The sequence below is a fragment of the Argopecten irradians genome, chromosome 10, assembly GCF_041381155.1.
Source record: "Argopecten irradians isolate NY chromosome 10, Ai_NY, whole genome shotgun sequence".
In the NCBI taxonomy this organism is placed as follows: Eukaryota; Metazoa; Mollusca; class Bivalvia; order Pectinida; family Pectinidae; genus Argopecten; species Argopecten irradians.
In genome coordinates, this window is record NC_091143.1 from 693,793 (window position 1) to 710,328 (window position 16,536).

Below are 16,536 nucleotides of genomic sequence, written 5' to 3' on the forward strand. Positions count from 1 at the left end.
GAAGTTTTGGTCGTATTCCTTTATTTCTTTTTAAGAGTTTTATTTTCATTCTTACATTTTATGACTACCAGGAATTATGTGTACAATATTGACAGAGGAAGGACATGTCTATCACAAGTCCTTATATTATATGTCCTACCTGGCCATCCTTAGTGCTCTGTACTTTCCTGTTGTCATCCCAGGGATTCAGTAAGTGATGAGTACTTTGGAATGGCAAGTTCATCCTGATCAAATACAAAAGGAACTTTATTTATTAACATGAAAATATACACATTCATGGATAGCTTCCTCTTAAGGAAACGTTTGTGAGGTGTGATAGGCATATTATTTGGAATTTGATAAAAAGATTCAATTTGGTCAACTGATAGTCAGAATACATGGGTATGGAAATGAAACTAAACAAACCTTTTGATCCACTCAACATCACAGCAGTAGTCAGGTCCATGATGATTCGAGTCTTGAGCCTTCTTACATAAAAAGTCTGACTTCATCTTGGCATAGCCCTGAAAGTGTCCGCTTCCATGTACAGAGAATATCAGATAAACTGTTTTCCCTTCCTGTCAGACACAACAATACATAACAATACATTATTTTGATATTAATATTAAAAGTACATCTTATAGTGCATTTAAGGGAGATAAATCTCTCAGACAATATAAGCGGAATGTTTGAAGCATCATAATGTTAACTCAGATTTATACATGTATGTATCGTAGTATAACTGACCTTAATGTTAACTGTAGTAGTTAAAAAAAAAATTCCCAGATTTATAAATATTTGGTAGTATAACTGACCTGAAACAAATTGTTAAGCTTCTTATTGTTGGCTGCGTTTGTGGTCCATTTTCCTTTGTTCATGGACATGTCTAGTTGTTTTGGACTGTTACATTTCATTACAACAAAGCTAGCCTGTTCACTGTGGTTAACACTGGGTGAGCCTGGACCAGGACTCATTGACGGTGTACTGGACTGGCTTCCTCTCAGGCTGGTGTTAGTCGATGGAGAATTGCTACTACTGGAGGATGTCGTCTCCATTCCACTTGTGTTGGCTCCTGTCAAAACAGCAATGAAATTGAAATACAAATATACAATAATTTCAATAGTGGCAAAATTCATTTATTTGCACTAAATATATAGATATTATTTCAAAATCAAGAATCATATGCCAAAGATAATCCTAAAAGAATCACTAAAAAGACAATCTATGTGGTAGGTTTTCACTTGGAGCTGGAAATCAACTATTTAAATTATTTACTCTACATGTTTTGCCAATAAAACTTTCTGGTTATACATCAATAGCAAACATTTATACAGTAAAACCCTGTTATATTGCCACCCGTTTTACCGCCAAACTCGCTTATCGCCATGAATTTATTCAGAACGGATTTCCCTCCATACAAATACACCCGTTATACCGCCAAACCCGCCTACCACCATCCGCCATCACATTTGCGGAACAAATGGTTAAAATAACACTATAATGGCCTCGTTAATATCGCCAAATTCTGTTGATAGGGTCACATGTTTTCGTAAGGTGCTCAACTGCCGACTGACAGGTAATCAGCTACACACACTATGGCCGCGTGTACGACCGTGTGTACACAGTGACATCAATTAACAATATGGGTACACCTTTGTTATTATTTTAAGGTAGGTATCGCAAGTTGTGGTGAATAAAACTCACTTCTGTACATGTGTTTTACGTACTATCGTAACGTTAGTTATTTATTGACAAAAAGGAACCCACAAGTCTATTTCTCGATATCCCCGTTCGTTTATATTGGACCATACGTTCAAGAGCGATAGAAATATCACATACGTGCAGAAGAATCCGCCGTTTATTAGTAAGATCAAATCGCCGTCTGAGTGTCGTTTACTACCGGAATTTGCAGACATGTGCGCGGAAGTGAGGTCACGACCGCACTGCGCTTGTTCAGAACTTCTATTCTTTGTTTCCGGGCGGGATTTCCCATGATAAAAATATCATGTAACCGAGAAAATCCCAGCTAGCAGGCAACTACGGCACGATACGTGATAGCACAAATGTATTTTACACACATAAAGCTGAAATATTTATTGAAAGACTACTATCGAAATTACTCTAATTTTGGAACTGTTCATATTACAAAATACGAAGTGGCCGTACACTACACAGACTGACTAGAAAGTCTGTTTCAGTACGGCACCGGGGGACTACCTATATTTAGGCCTAATTAAGATTTCAACGACAAATCCGATATACCGCCTAACTCGATATATCGCCAAAATCTAGGAAAACAGAAGGTGGCGATATAACGGGGTTTTACTGTACAAAACTTAGTCTATATGTCCACCTTGATTCTTGGTCAACCACATTTTCACGGAAATCAATTCAGTAATCTTAAGCTCCTGAATATAAATAATATATAATTTAGTAGAAGACTCAAAAATTTGAAATATTGTCACTCAAGATAATATTTTACAATCACTGAAAGATTCAGTCATATGTATTTTATTATTTTAATCAAACTTTGAAATCAGCCTAACTGATGCAGCATTATCTGAAATGGATCAAGCTAAAATTACATTAAACACCAATAGAAGATTAAATCTTACTCTGCTGGAATTGGAAGTTGTTCCTGGGAGGTGTAACAAAGTCAAAGTTTCCCTTCCCACTGCTTCCTGACATGATGGACTCAGCAGCTACAAGTATCAAATGTTGAAACTCTAAATCCATTTTAAACAAAATACATCAATATCAAATCTAACTTCAACTATTTCATTTTTTTCTTAGAATGTTTTTTTTTCTTCACTTTTATGACTTTATGATTATCATTTATAATATATATTAGGTACTTTGAGTGTTTCTACCAGTAGATTATCATTGAGGTTAGGCAACACATGTGGCTAGTTTTTTTTATATATTATCATCTTTGAACAAATCTTTAAATGCATCTCTTTCCATCCAATTAAAGATATGTCAGGTATATATTAATCAGCATACTCATAGGTCGGGGTCGCTGACCGATTCCAGCAGGCTGTTGTAGTCCCATGGTTTGCTCCTCATTGGTTAACACATTGACAATGGTTCTAACCACGGACTGAAAATACAATTTTAGAATTATAATTACTTCTCCTAATAATTAAAAAGTATCTACTCTAATGAAATTAATCTGATAATTTAAATTCTTCCCATTTTCTTATTGATTGCCTGGTCAATATAATTATTTTTCTTTAAAACACAGTATAACAAACCTACGAGGATCAGTGTTACTTCATTATAAACAAAGTTTGTCTACCTCATCCAGCTGGGACCAGGTTTTGGAGGGAGATTTCATTCTTCGTAACAAAAGACTGTTCCATTTCTGTCTCAACTGAAGCACTATGCCCATCGTCTGCAAAAAATCATGCATTGTCATATATAGACTATGACGTAAAAACTGTGACGTCATAATAGTGTTACTACACATGTGTCTTACGATATTTATGACATGGCCGTATGACATGGCTGGACAGGCTAGTTTTGTGATAAAAAGTGTTTATCTACAAAACAGATCAGCTAAATCAGACAGACTTAAAATAAAACTTTTGCCAAAGTTAACGAATTATATTTAGCATGGTTGTAATGAGGAAATAATAAAAAAAAATCTAGCAACAAATTAAATTTCTTCACAGTAAGCACTATTATATAATTGATAACTCAATGCTTCTTCTTTTACTGCTTTTAGCTAAAACAATCTCCCTTTATTTGTTTTTTTATTGTTCATTAGAGGTAACAAAACCCCCCGAGTCTATCTGTCAGGCTATAAGCTTATTAACCTCATTGTCAAGTCTGAAGCCGAGCCATTCGTCCAACTGCAATGTGGTTTTTCTGTCATCTTCTCTTTGTCCTCCCCTTCACTATCACTTTCTTCACTACCAAACTCTCCTCGTATACCCAAATCTACAGATAGTAAAGGGCATTTTTTTCATCATTTTTACACACAGCTGTCATGAAAACAGAGATTTTGGTACCCACCGTTAAATAAATGGAAGAACGATTAACTTTATATCTAACAAACAAATCAAAATTTAAAACTAAGAAAGGATCAACTTTCTGTTTCCCATTGATTACATTGTCTCTGAAGTCAATAGTTTGAAATATGTTTGGAATGATATTCATAATTAAATATTACACTTAATCTTTAGCAGGTTATCTTTGAATTTACCAAAAAAATCTTCAATGTTTGTTAATTGGCAGTTACAAATTATTTCATTTATTGCAGAATTAGCAGTAAAATCTTACTTCTGTTGAGATGCTTGTCCTTGACAGCGTCTGGTGAGAGTTTGGCTGGCCCAGCAAACACAGCTACAGTAACAGGGGACACCATGGTACAAGTCCTCACCATGGGATGTCGCTGGAACCGTGTCATTTCCTGATAGAACAGCCAATCAGAACGCAGGCTTTTGATGAACTGATTCTTCTGTGTCTTCTTTGAACTTGGAATCTGACTTACCACCGAGCTCATGTGAAAGAACACATTACTTTCTTTCCTAATAAAATGAAATATGATTTAACAAAATCAAATCCAGGTCAAAACCATAATGATTATCACTACTGCACATGGAAACCATGAAAAAAATATGATAATCCAATGAAACTCCCATTAAACCATGAAAACATACCATGAAATTTTGTTCGAACATTTTTCATGGTGCCATGAAAAAGTTGTAATATATTACATGGGACAATGAAATCACAATGAAATGGCTGGTATATACAAGCAATTAACCTATGAATTATTTTCATGGTCATGCATGATTTCCTGTGACAACAACATTCATAGCCTTGACTCCATGCAATTTAATGGCCATGAAGAGAAGATGCAGTTGACAAAGTGATTATCATGGCCTTAAAACTCTCCTTTCAAATTTGGATGATTTTTCACCCCATGAACTCTATTTGTTATTCAGCTTTCATGGCCATGAAATGTTTGTTTATTTAAGTAAAATATTTTGAGCTTTCATGGCCATGAAATAGAACTTATAATAGTTTATTTCAATCAAAATATTGAGAGCTTTCATGGCCATGAAATAGAACTTATAATAGGTTATTTCAATAAAAATATTGAGAGCTTTCATGGCCATGAAATGGACTTTAAAAATACTTCAACTAAACATTATAAAAACAATAACATTGATGAGAAACCCTTTGATATGGAATTGATTTTTTTTTAAGTTTTTAAATATCTAAGGTTTTACATGCTGAATCTTCTGAGTGAAACTTCTAAAAGTCTACAAATCATTTCCCATCTCCTTGCTTATATCTTTTAAGTCACATGACTTGTCACATGACCAAATGAGTCACATGACTTCCATATAATATATTTCCCACCAAAACAGTGAAAATCCAAAATGGCGGTTGTGTCTGCTGGATTTTGGAAGGAGAAACATTATTTGTCTTAAATTGGAAGCTTTGCCAAATTAGTGAAAGGATTATTTCATTCCTGAATTTCTTTAAGCAAAGATGAACACTCAGGGTAAGTTTTAATTATCTGCATTTCTTTATCAACATGAAATCTTTGCAAACTGTTCATATGCATACACAATGAAGATATCGGTTTATGTATTTGTCAATTGTTATTGAATTATATTGTCCATATAAACTATCATGCTTTACCATCATAAGTTTATTTTGGACAAATACTAATTTACTTAGCATGTATAATATCAATTGCAGCATACCCCTGATAACAGAATTTTTTTGGCAGTTAATATGTGGCATTATGAAAACATAATGAACACAGTAAACTGCTGGTGATTCCAAGTTAAACTCTTCTGATGTTATATATTAATATATAGATTGTATGATCTATTGACATAAGATGCTATGTAGCTTAATACAAGTTTCATGGTATTATCAATTTTCTCATGGTTTCCATGTGCAGTAGTGAATTATAATTAAAGCCAGATGGAGAAAATGGAAGTTTATCATGGCCTTGAAATATATTCATGAAAAATACAATTATTTTCACGATGATTTTTCATTGGTAAAGATTTGAAACAATTTTTAAAAATATCAGGGCCATAAATAATTTTATTTAGTAATGAAAAAACCATGAACTTTTAACTACCCCATGATTACTTTACTTTATTCATGGCCATAATCGTGTTCAAGGCCATGAAAATATATATATATTCATGGCCATTAAAATACTGAATAAATATCATAGTCATAAAGCTTTTGGGAAATTTCATGACCATGAAATTAACATCACAAAATTTAATGGGCATAAAAATGATTTTCATTGGGTTTTTTTATGATCTTGATTACTTTACCTTTTTCATGGCCATTTTCATGGGGTTTGCCAATGATTTTTTCATTGCTTTTTTATAGTCTTATTCATGGCATTTTCATAGACTATACTCCAGTAGTGTATATTATCCAAATTATTTTTTTTTGGTTACGAAAAACATTGTATTTCATTTAAGAGTAATAGCAAATTACCAAGATTAACTGGTTAAAATGAAAACAAGGAGCCACAAACTGTGGCATTATCCCCCGCGCCCCACAGTTGGAGTAAAACTCAAATACATCAAGGTCAAAGTAGCAGTTATTCAAGCATAACTACTTTAAATGTATGCGAGTATTGTAAATCTAAAACAAAATAATGGCAGGTAAACAAAAAGAAACTGTAAATTAGTATTTTTGAGTTATAGCCTGAAAAGAATCTCTCTCGGACGGACAGAGCCCAAACAATATCCCCTGCAAATGTGTTTCGCGGGGGATAATAAAGATACTTTTGATTTAATGTGTAAATATTGAATGTTTTCTATCTGAAGAGCATATAAAAGGGATTACTCCTGTTATCAAGGGTCCAGTAGGAACTTTCCCTCTAGTCTTCTATAATATGCTTTAAAATTTCATGTGTTGAGGGTTTCTTCGACTTTCAAAAAGAGTCCAAAATCTTACTGTGTGGTGAGTTTGACTTTCTGTCGGTCTACTCGTAGCAGATTTGGGTAGCTTCCAGCACATAAGGCAGCTTTAACGACAGCCCAGTTCTCCGAGTTAGTGTTGAGATCTCTGATGTCTCCTCCACCTCTCGCTCGTACAAAGCCTGAAGCCCTCAACTGGCCCAGCAGCTGCGTTCTTAAAATCAAGCAGATGTTTAAGTGTTAGTTAGAGCAGATGTGGCGACTACTAAACCGGTCCTAGGCAGTCAACCTTGTCACAAACCATGCCAACTATGTCCCCATATGCTAACATGTAAGGAAGCTGCCAGTAACACCAACGAGAAGAAAATTAAAATACGCGGCAGCATCAATTGCAACACTAAATGTGCCATCTATTTAATACAGTGCCGTAGATGCAGAATGCAATATGTTGGCCAAACTTCCAACAGCATCAGGGAACGTTTCAACGCACATTTTGCTGATATCAGACAGGGAAATAAATTCAAACAAGTATCATGTCACTTTACCACTGCAGATCACTGCCCATATGACATCACCATTACAGGTCTAACACAAACGGAAACCAACATCAATATCAGGCTCCGTACCGAGGAATCTTACAGTGCTTTCTTAGACACCACAGAACCTTCTGGTCTAAACATTCGAAACTAATAATATGCGCGAACATATAACTTGTCTTCCATGTACAAGGTTTCATCGATAGTACATAATATCTGTGCATACAAGCACAACAGGATTCGTCCTTTATTTCGTATTGATATGAACTGACAATTTATTAGAATGTCATCTTTAGTGGCTTTTTCGCATTGCCACTTTGTTTATCTCTTCATTATTGTATTATTTTTTTCTATGTTTCTACACAAAATTAATCACATTAGTTAGCTTATATCTCTTAGATATCCTTCTCGTCTTTTTCAGTACTTAGGGGTATTTTTATAAAATGATTATGGACCAATATTTAGAATATATCTAATTGTACTATCTATTATATAAAACTGTTTACCAGTACATCTAGATCATTGCCTAGATTTTGTGTACTCTCTATGACGTCAACAATTTCTGTTGTTTACGCGCGTATCCATGACGTCACAATTGATTGATTGTTGTTTTGAGGACGACTCTCTTAGAGTCGAAAAATGTCAACAACTATCTGATTAAATCAAAATACTGAAAGTACTGAAACACAAAGGCTACCTGATCAAGTTGGTTCTAATAGCAATACCATTACCATTGTTATGAAAGGAGTAAATTGGCCGATTACAATTTTTTCATGAATGTATGATAATGTACTTTTCCGAGACTGGCACGAAATTATTGCATTCTAGATAGAGACAAATTGTATACATACCGTATGCTAATAGTTATTAAGAAAGAGAGAAAAAGCATTTAAGTAGGGATAACAAATTGAAAATAAGAAATAAATGGATAGTTTCTATAAAAAGACAAAGTCCAATAACAATTATTATTTCAAAGGGCAATAACTCCGTAAGTTACAGTCGAATCAAGCTGATTTTCGAACTCGTCCGAGATCTTTCTAATGTTAGTCTCCTTTAAAGTTTCATTAAGAACGGTGCATATTTACTCAATTCAAAGTGTTCACTATGTTCATTAATTTTTATTGCAAAGGGCAATAACTCTGTAAGTTAAAGTCAAATCACGCTGATTTTTGAACTTGTCAAAGATCTCTCCAATGTTGGTCTATTACTCAAGTTATCATGTTCACAAGATCCAAAAATAATAATTAGTGCAACTTACAGTAACTTACAGTAGAATCAAGCTGATTTTCACAATCCTGTGAGATCTTACCAATGTTAGTCTACACACAACATTTCATTACACTTGGTGCATATTTACTCAAGTTATAGTGTTCACAATGTTCGCTGATTTTCATACTCGTCCAAGGATTTCTCCGTTGTTGTTTTACACACAAAGTTTCAATAAACTCTGTGCATACTTACTCAAGTTATCGTATAAACAAAGTCCAGTAATACTTATTAGTGCAAAGGGCAATAATTCCGTAACTTACAGTCAAATCAAGCTGATTTTCAAACTCGTTTATTCATTAAGTTGGTTCAAATTTACTCAAGTTAATGTGTTCACAAGAATGGACAAAAGAATATCACAGGTCATCATGACCTATGGTCAGGTGACCTAAAAATTTAAAATGTATGCTTCACGCGTAATTACGGTAATTTAAGTGGATTTGAAGTGGGTCACCTATGGGGATTTTAAGCATTTAAAATATTCAAATTATTTACCAGTGTTTCTGCTAAGGGGATTTGCAGTGGTCCATTTAAGGGGTTATCCAGTGGTTTCGATAAGGGGATTTGAATTGACCCCACTAAAGGGGTTTGCAGTGGTCCAGCTAAGGGTATTTGAAGCGGTCACACAAAGGGCATTTTTTAAAAACGTCTACAATATGTAAATGAGGACACCAGTGGATTTGAAGTGGTATCCTTAGGGGGATTTGATGGGGTCTCACTTAGGGGATTTAAAGCGTCTAAAATCAATGGTGCTTAACAAGAGTTATTTCATTAAATTCATCTTTGGTAACTTCTGGTTTAAAAGAAATAAACTGCTGTAACAGCTGTTGTTTGAATATCTAAGCAAACATGGAGTCTAGGGGTTTGTGAAAGATGTTTTACTGGAATAGCTCTTATTTCTGAAAAATAACAAAAGTGACAACTAAATAATAGTTTATTGTGTTTCATATACATTCTTATTTCTTTCTTTTTTTAAATACATTCATAAATAAAATATTGAATGGTAGTACACATAAAAATTAGAAATAAATACCATAATTACAGGACAACATGCATGTCAATCTACATATAATCCCCTAAATGCTCAATTTAAAATATATATTTTTGTAATATAACAGCACAGTCATTACTTCATAGTATATATATTGACTAATGATATTCTGTATTTGCATAAAGTTATCTGCCCTAGCGGGTCGGTATTGATTGTGATGTCGTGTGTTTGCAGGCATAATATCATACTTTTAAGAGAAATCTACCAGAATTTCACACACAAAATAATGACATCATAATGGATACATACCCGCAAGGGAGGTAATTCTGTAATCTGCAAAGATTGAATAGGTTTTATATGAGAAGACACAATAATATTTTATAATTGATGAGTTTGGTCAAAATCCATGAGTTTTCATTTTCTTCATTTGGTTTCTTTCTTCTTTGTTAACATTAACTTTAAAATGATTCACATGTTGTTTTTAGTGTCTTTTTGTGAACAGCATATGTCTTTCTGTCATCGCAGTCTACTTCATTGTCTGAAATGCATGTAATAAAAAAGAAAACATTAATAGTTTTTGCATGTGTGATGAATTTCCATTGAATGATGTATTTCTGTATACCGGTACAAGATGTATTCATCACTGTTTGGTTTTATTTTTGAGATTTCTTATTAACAATCCTAATAATATTTTCATATTCAAAGGACTGTAAATTCATACAACTTTGATCTTAAAATGAATATCTCAAATATGGTCCTCGCCATTCCTCTGACAAAAGGGGTGTAGGGAGGCAGTAGGACTCACATATAGCCATAAGGCCACTGCTTCCCAAGGAGGGGTTTTAATCAATTACAAAATGGAAGGCCTTATAGCAATAAAATACTGACCATTTTCTATTAATTAAAAACATCTTCATAACAGCTAAGTATATACCCAGTATAAATTAAGGAGTTGATTAGACTACACATTTGTACCCGCAGTCTCCATTATTCTAGGCCGGCGATACAGATTTCATTTCTTGTACATTTCTTCAAAAACGATAAATATGCATTTAGGAAGCTCTTCATTTCTTCGGGAATAAAACCTTTAGGAATATTATGATCATTGACTAGAAGATTATCTGGTACCAAAAAAATATTTAGATTCTAAATACAAATTGAATTTTGAAATGTAAATCTTTGAAGTTAAAATTGAACAGAATAATTTCCAGATAAAAAATATCAAATGTCACTTCATAAAAAGTTTGTTTTTTTAAACAAAATTTAAATAACATTTTTTGTCATCATATACATATATCATGACTTTTTGTAATTTTCACATGGATCAATTGAGAATCACTACAATCATACCTGTTTGAATGACTTCATAATAGAGAACATGTAGCTCTGTAATATTCATGATTGATCAGCCAAATTTGGAATGAATGTATTCTCATTCTGCATGATGACATAATTATGTAGTTTAATAATTAGGATATATACTACATAATCAAATTGGATATATCTCACTCAGATAGCATGGTAAATTAATCTAATTAATACAGGTATACAAATATTTCAAAATCAACAAGAGGCCCATGGGCCTTAACGGTCATCTGACTCATAGCACAAAACAACAAAGTCACAGTATAAAGTATTGGTTAACGATTGATATAAACAATACAAGGAACTCCTTAGTTGAATATGTAAGTTTCTGAAATATGTAAATGTCATTTGTTGAACAAACTTGGTAGCCCTTCATCCATATATGGTTGTAACCCATTCAAGGATTAATATGAGGAGGAGTCGGATTTTAAAGCCAAATTACAGCAAAGCTCCCATTTTGCACCTCCGCCGTACTATCCCCATGGGTCTTAGCTCGGTCCTTTATAAAATATGATTGTCCTCACCTAAAGTTCCCCCTTCTGAATCAATTAAAACCCCTGTAGACCAATTTTCATTGAGATCGGAGACTGAAACCTGAAAACAGGAAGTGGTCCAGTGGCCATCTTGGAATACCAAAATCTTTACGAAAATGTTTTCATGTTGTTCGGCATCAATTAAAACCCCTATAGACCAATTTTCATTGAGATCGGAGACTGAAACCTTAAAACAGGAAGTGGGCCAGCGGCAGGCCATCTTGGAATACCAAAAATCTTTATGAAAATGTTTGCATGTTGTTCGGCATCAATTAAAACCCCTATAGACAAATTTTTCATTGAGATCGGAGACCGAAACCTGAAAACAGGAAGTGGGCCAGCTAAAATTTGCCCTTTTGGGGCCCCACCCCTCAGCCCCTAGGAGTCAGACCAGACTCATTTATATAAAATATGATTTTCCTTCCCCAATAATGTTTCACACCAAATATGGATGAAATTCATCCAAGGATGAAGGAGGAGTAGGATTTTAAAACTAAAATTAAGAAAATTTGCCCTTTTGAGGCCCCATCCCTAAGCCCCTAGGGGTTAACAAGGCTCATTTATATAAAATATCATTGTCCTTCCCCAATGATGTTTCACACCAAATATGGATGAAATCCATCTAAGGATGAAGGAGGAGTAGGATTTTAAAGCTAAAATTAAGAAAATTTGCCTTTTTGGGGCCCCATCCCTCAGCCCCTATGGGGTTGGACCAGGCTCATTTATATAAAATATTATTGTCCATCCCCAATGATGTTTCACACCAAATATGGATGAAATCCATCCAAGGATGACGGAGGAGTAGGTTTTAAAAGCTTAAATTAAGAAAATTTGCCCTTTTGGGGCCCCATCCCTAAGCCCCTAGGGGTCAGACCAGACTCATTTATATAAAATATGATTGTCCATCCCCAAGGATGTTTCACACCAAATATGGATGAAATCCATCCAAGGATGAAGGAGGAGTAGGATTTTAAAGCTAAAATTACAAAAATTTGCCCTTTTGGGGCCCTGCCCCTCTGCCCATAGGGGTCAGACCTATCTCATTTATATAAAATATGATTGTCCTTCCCCAAGGATGTTTCACACCAAATATGGATGTAATTCACTCAAGGGTTTAGGAGGAGTAGGCTTTTGTATAAATAGTTTTATGCACGAGGCACGGCGGACGGCGCACGACGACGGACGAAACACGATGACAATAGGTCATCTTGACATTCGGTCAGATGACCTAAAAATAAAAATTAATTTGATATAGTCTACTTCAGTAGGCGGCCTTATGTTTTTTATCTCTACATTTTCCCAGTTTTAATTTTACTTTGCTTGTTAAAAATTAAAAAATATGCTATAATGTCTTAAATACATTTAAATATCAGGTACTAAACTTTAAATTATAGATTTTATTTAACGTCACATTATTTCTTTTGGAAACAGTCATAAACACAAATATCTAAGCTAAAATCAGTAATTACAAATTAATCAGCCATGGCAAATAACTCCATCTCTCAAAATATTACTGTGAAGTTTGCCGTATATGTATGTCATACCTACCGGTCGTAATCATCGATGTATTGAAGAACTATTCTGCTGTCCTCGTGAAGTCTATGTTATCCAGTGTATAAAAATATAAGCATGGTCAACATCGGTTGTAAGCCAAGCAGTCTGTGTCTGTATTTGTTTACATTCAGCAATCAGACATTACGTAAACAAACACACATGCCTGTGTTTCCCGCACTGAATAATCACGTGACTAACACATATGTGTCACAAAAGAATGCCGTAGACACACTCTCTAAACAAGGAACGTCGCTTCCGACAAGTTTTGTTGTTAATACTCTATTTAGTAAACAGTTAACAGGCATTATGTTGTTTTATTTGGATAATGCTTCACGTAATATAAATAATATTAGATCGAAATCACATGTACGACAACTTTGTCTCTTTGTATCAAGAACATTTTCCGGCATGTCGTGAACACTGTAACTATCGAGATTCTAAAAGATTACAGGAAACTTCCACTTCATTTGGCATATGTCTAATGAGGATTGTCATTATATCATTGCTTAAATAGTATTGGTACAACATAGGCCTACTGTACGGTATTTATTGTGGTAGGCCCTACGAGTATGTACTGAGTATGGAATAGTGTGTCAGATCCAAGGTATCAACCGATTTCACTTCATAAGTTTCCTAGTTTTACACACATGTTACAAAGACCTCGCTCATGGCCGTTCATGATTGTTTTATTAATATCAATTGCTTTATATAGAATTGCTGAACATTCTTTCATATTTCACTACTGTACATCAATACCATGAAAAAGCTATGAAATACACATGAAAATGCCATGAAATTTCATAAATACCATGAATCTGGCCATGAATTTTTTTTTTTTTTTTCATGTGTACTCCTGAATTGTTTTAAATGCCATGAAAAATCAATATCACGGCCATGAATTAATTGAATATCCCATGACTATTGACAGTGGTTCTATTAATAATCAATGAAATTATCATTGAAAGAAATCCGTCTTAGTTAATGGCCATGAATTTCTGTAATGATCACTTTTTCATGTGACATTCATGGCCATTGATTTGTCAGTGACATCAATGAATTTTAGATTTGATGAAAGGTAATATTTCATGGCCATTGATTTAATAATGATGGCCATGAATTAATAGGAGAGCTAGAGTGGAAAGTATTCCATGGCCATGTTTTTTATGTTGATAATGAAAATAAAATAACTGATGATTCATGGCCATGAAAATTTACAATTATAAAAAATTAACCGCAATTAGAAATTAGCTAATTAAGATACTCACTAGTAATTTCATAGCCTTGCCTTATTTAAGATGAGTTTTGTTTGTCAAAAGTCAATAATCAAAGTCAAATGACTCCCTATTTCTAAAACTTGAGACACATGACTTCTGTTTTCTATTATTAGAGTCATGTGACTTCTATATTTTAATACATGAGTCATGATCACATGACTTGAATATTCCTGCCTAAACAGAGGAAATCCAAAATGGCTGCTGTGTCTGTTGATGTATTACCAGGAACAGAATTTTCATGCTCACTAATCTGTTATACACTCTGTAGACAAGTGCTGAATGTAATCCTGAGTTCCTAAAGGTACAGTAAACAATTTAAGATAAGATGTGATTCCTTACAATTAATGAAATTGCATTCACTGAGCTGCATTGCCAAATTCTCACAATCAACTACATGACAGTGTACAAATTTATCTGCCATGTGCCTGCATGTTGAATGCTTTATATGTTTTGTTAATGCTAATTTAACTTTCAAACTGAAGATTGTTTTTTTCATTGCATTTCTTTATTTTAAAATACATTAAAGCAGAGAGTTTTTGATAACAGATTTAGGAAAACTGATCATATCATGCCGAATGTAATATTTGTACTTTAATTTCTTTATCATGAAATTGATGGCCATGAATGATAAGTATGCATTCTATTGTCAATTTCATGAAAATCAAAACTATGTGATTGTATTCGTTCCATGGCCATGAAAATGGTTAAATCACATCAGACAAGCAATTCTCATGGGTTGAAAATTCATGGCCCATGAAATATGTTCCTTTTAAGGGGAATTTCATGGCCATGACGCAAGGATAGTTATGATTCATTGGATAATCAAGGGTATGAAAATCCCCATGAAATTATTCCTAGCTTTCATGGCCATGAAATTGAATGATGACATAATTCAATTTCATGGTCAAAATTTATAATGTATTCATGGCATTTTCATGTTTATTTATTCAAATTCATGGCTATGAATAATGATCCTTTTAAGGGTTTTTTCATGGCAAAGTTTCATGGAATTTTCATGCATTATTTTCATGGGTAACTGTTCATGGCAAATTCATGTGCTGGCATGCAGTAGTGTTTACACGTAATAATATCGGCAAATCCTGTCTTTAGTCAACCGGAGCTACCGAGGAGAGATTAATCAATTATGTGTAATACCTGATGTCGTTTAGGTTGGTCTTTAGTGTGACCTTCTTTCAACCGGAAGTTGCGCAGATACGTACACATATGCAAATGACTGGTGGAAATAAGGCCATCGGTCGTCATAATTTATGCAAATTGTCTTGACCATTTTACGTAAATAGCGACTTTATCGTACTTTTTTATGAGTCCTTGGTATCTTATTCCCAAATTAAATCATCATTATAGATATTTGTTAATTCAAAGATGTGTTATGGAAGGTAGATATGAATAAGAGGAAGATAAAGAAAAAATCGCATTAAATGAGAGGTCAACCGCATTTAAATGAGTACAAATGTAGGTCAGCCATACGTGCTTGTATAAATACAAGGGGCATATACATGCCTTTGTGTTAAAAATCAGCTTACTGGAAGGAACTACCGTGTTGGACTCGCTCTTTTATACATTCAATTAGTAATAGCTGTTTTAATATCAAACCTACCTCATTCCTACGATCATTTCCATACAGGCTGATGACAGGTAATTCTTATCACAGAAACTTCTCTCCCAACCATCAGTTCTGGCTCTCTGCCATGCCTACACAAACATGATTTAAGTGAAATACAATATGTAATGATAATAATATATTCAAATTACATAATTTGAAACCTGAATTTACAGGTAATGAATCAGTGTACAAAGCTTTGAGGGTCACTTGTGATTGATTTTGTTAATGAAATGAAAATGGTGTCTTACCTGGAAAGCTCTCAGTAGGGCCATGTGGTCACTAAATGTATCAGCAGCAAATTTACGCCGAGACATACTGGCCTCCCTCTTCAAGTTTGGCTGATTGGGCAACACAACTGATATTAAGGAAACACAATGTAACTTAATACAACTTTGGGAATTCATTTAAAAAAAACAATTTTACTGACAAATAACAGCATTAAAATATCTATGTAACATTAAAACAAGCATTAACTGACAAAGGGAAGCAACATTTCAATG

At 34.0% G+C, this 16,536-nt stretch overlaps 1 protein-coding gene across 1 annotated transcript in view; it reads right to left on the reverse strand.

Moving 5' to 3' along the window:
* LOC138334017 (3'-5' RNA helicase YTHDC2-like) overlaps positions 1-16,536 on the reverse strand; it is a 62,152-nt gene that overhangs the window by 3,231 nt on the left and 42,385 nt on the right. Inside the window, 12 exon segments of the mRNA XM_069282737.1 lie at positions 140-224; positions 406-557; positions 795-1,051; positions 2,595-2,681; positions 2,983-3,079; positions 3,278-3,360; positions 3,363-3,373; positions 3,798-3,921; positions 4,264-4,511; positions 6,931-7,107; positions 16,031-16,125; positions 16,285-16,391. Of these exon segments, the coding sequence (XP_069138838.1) occupies positions 140-224; positions 406-557; positions 795-1,051; positions 2,595-2,681; positions 2,983-3,079; positions 3,278-3,360; positions 3,363-3,373; positions 3,798-3,921; positions 4,264-4,511; positions 6,931-7,107; positions 16,031-16,125; positions 16,285-16,391 (1,523 nt within the window).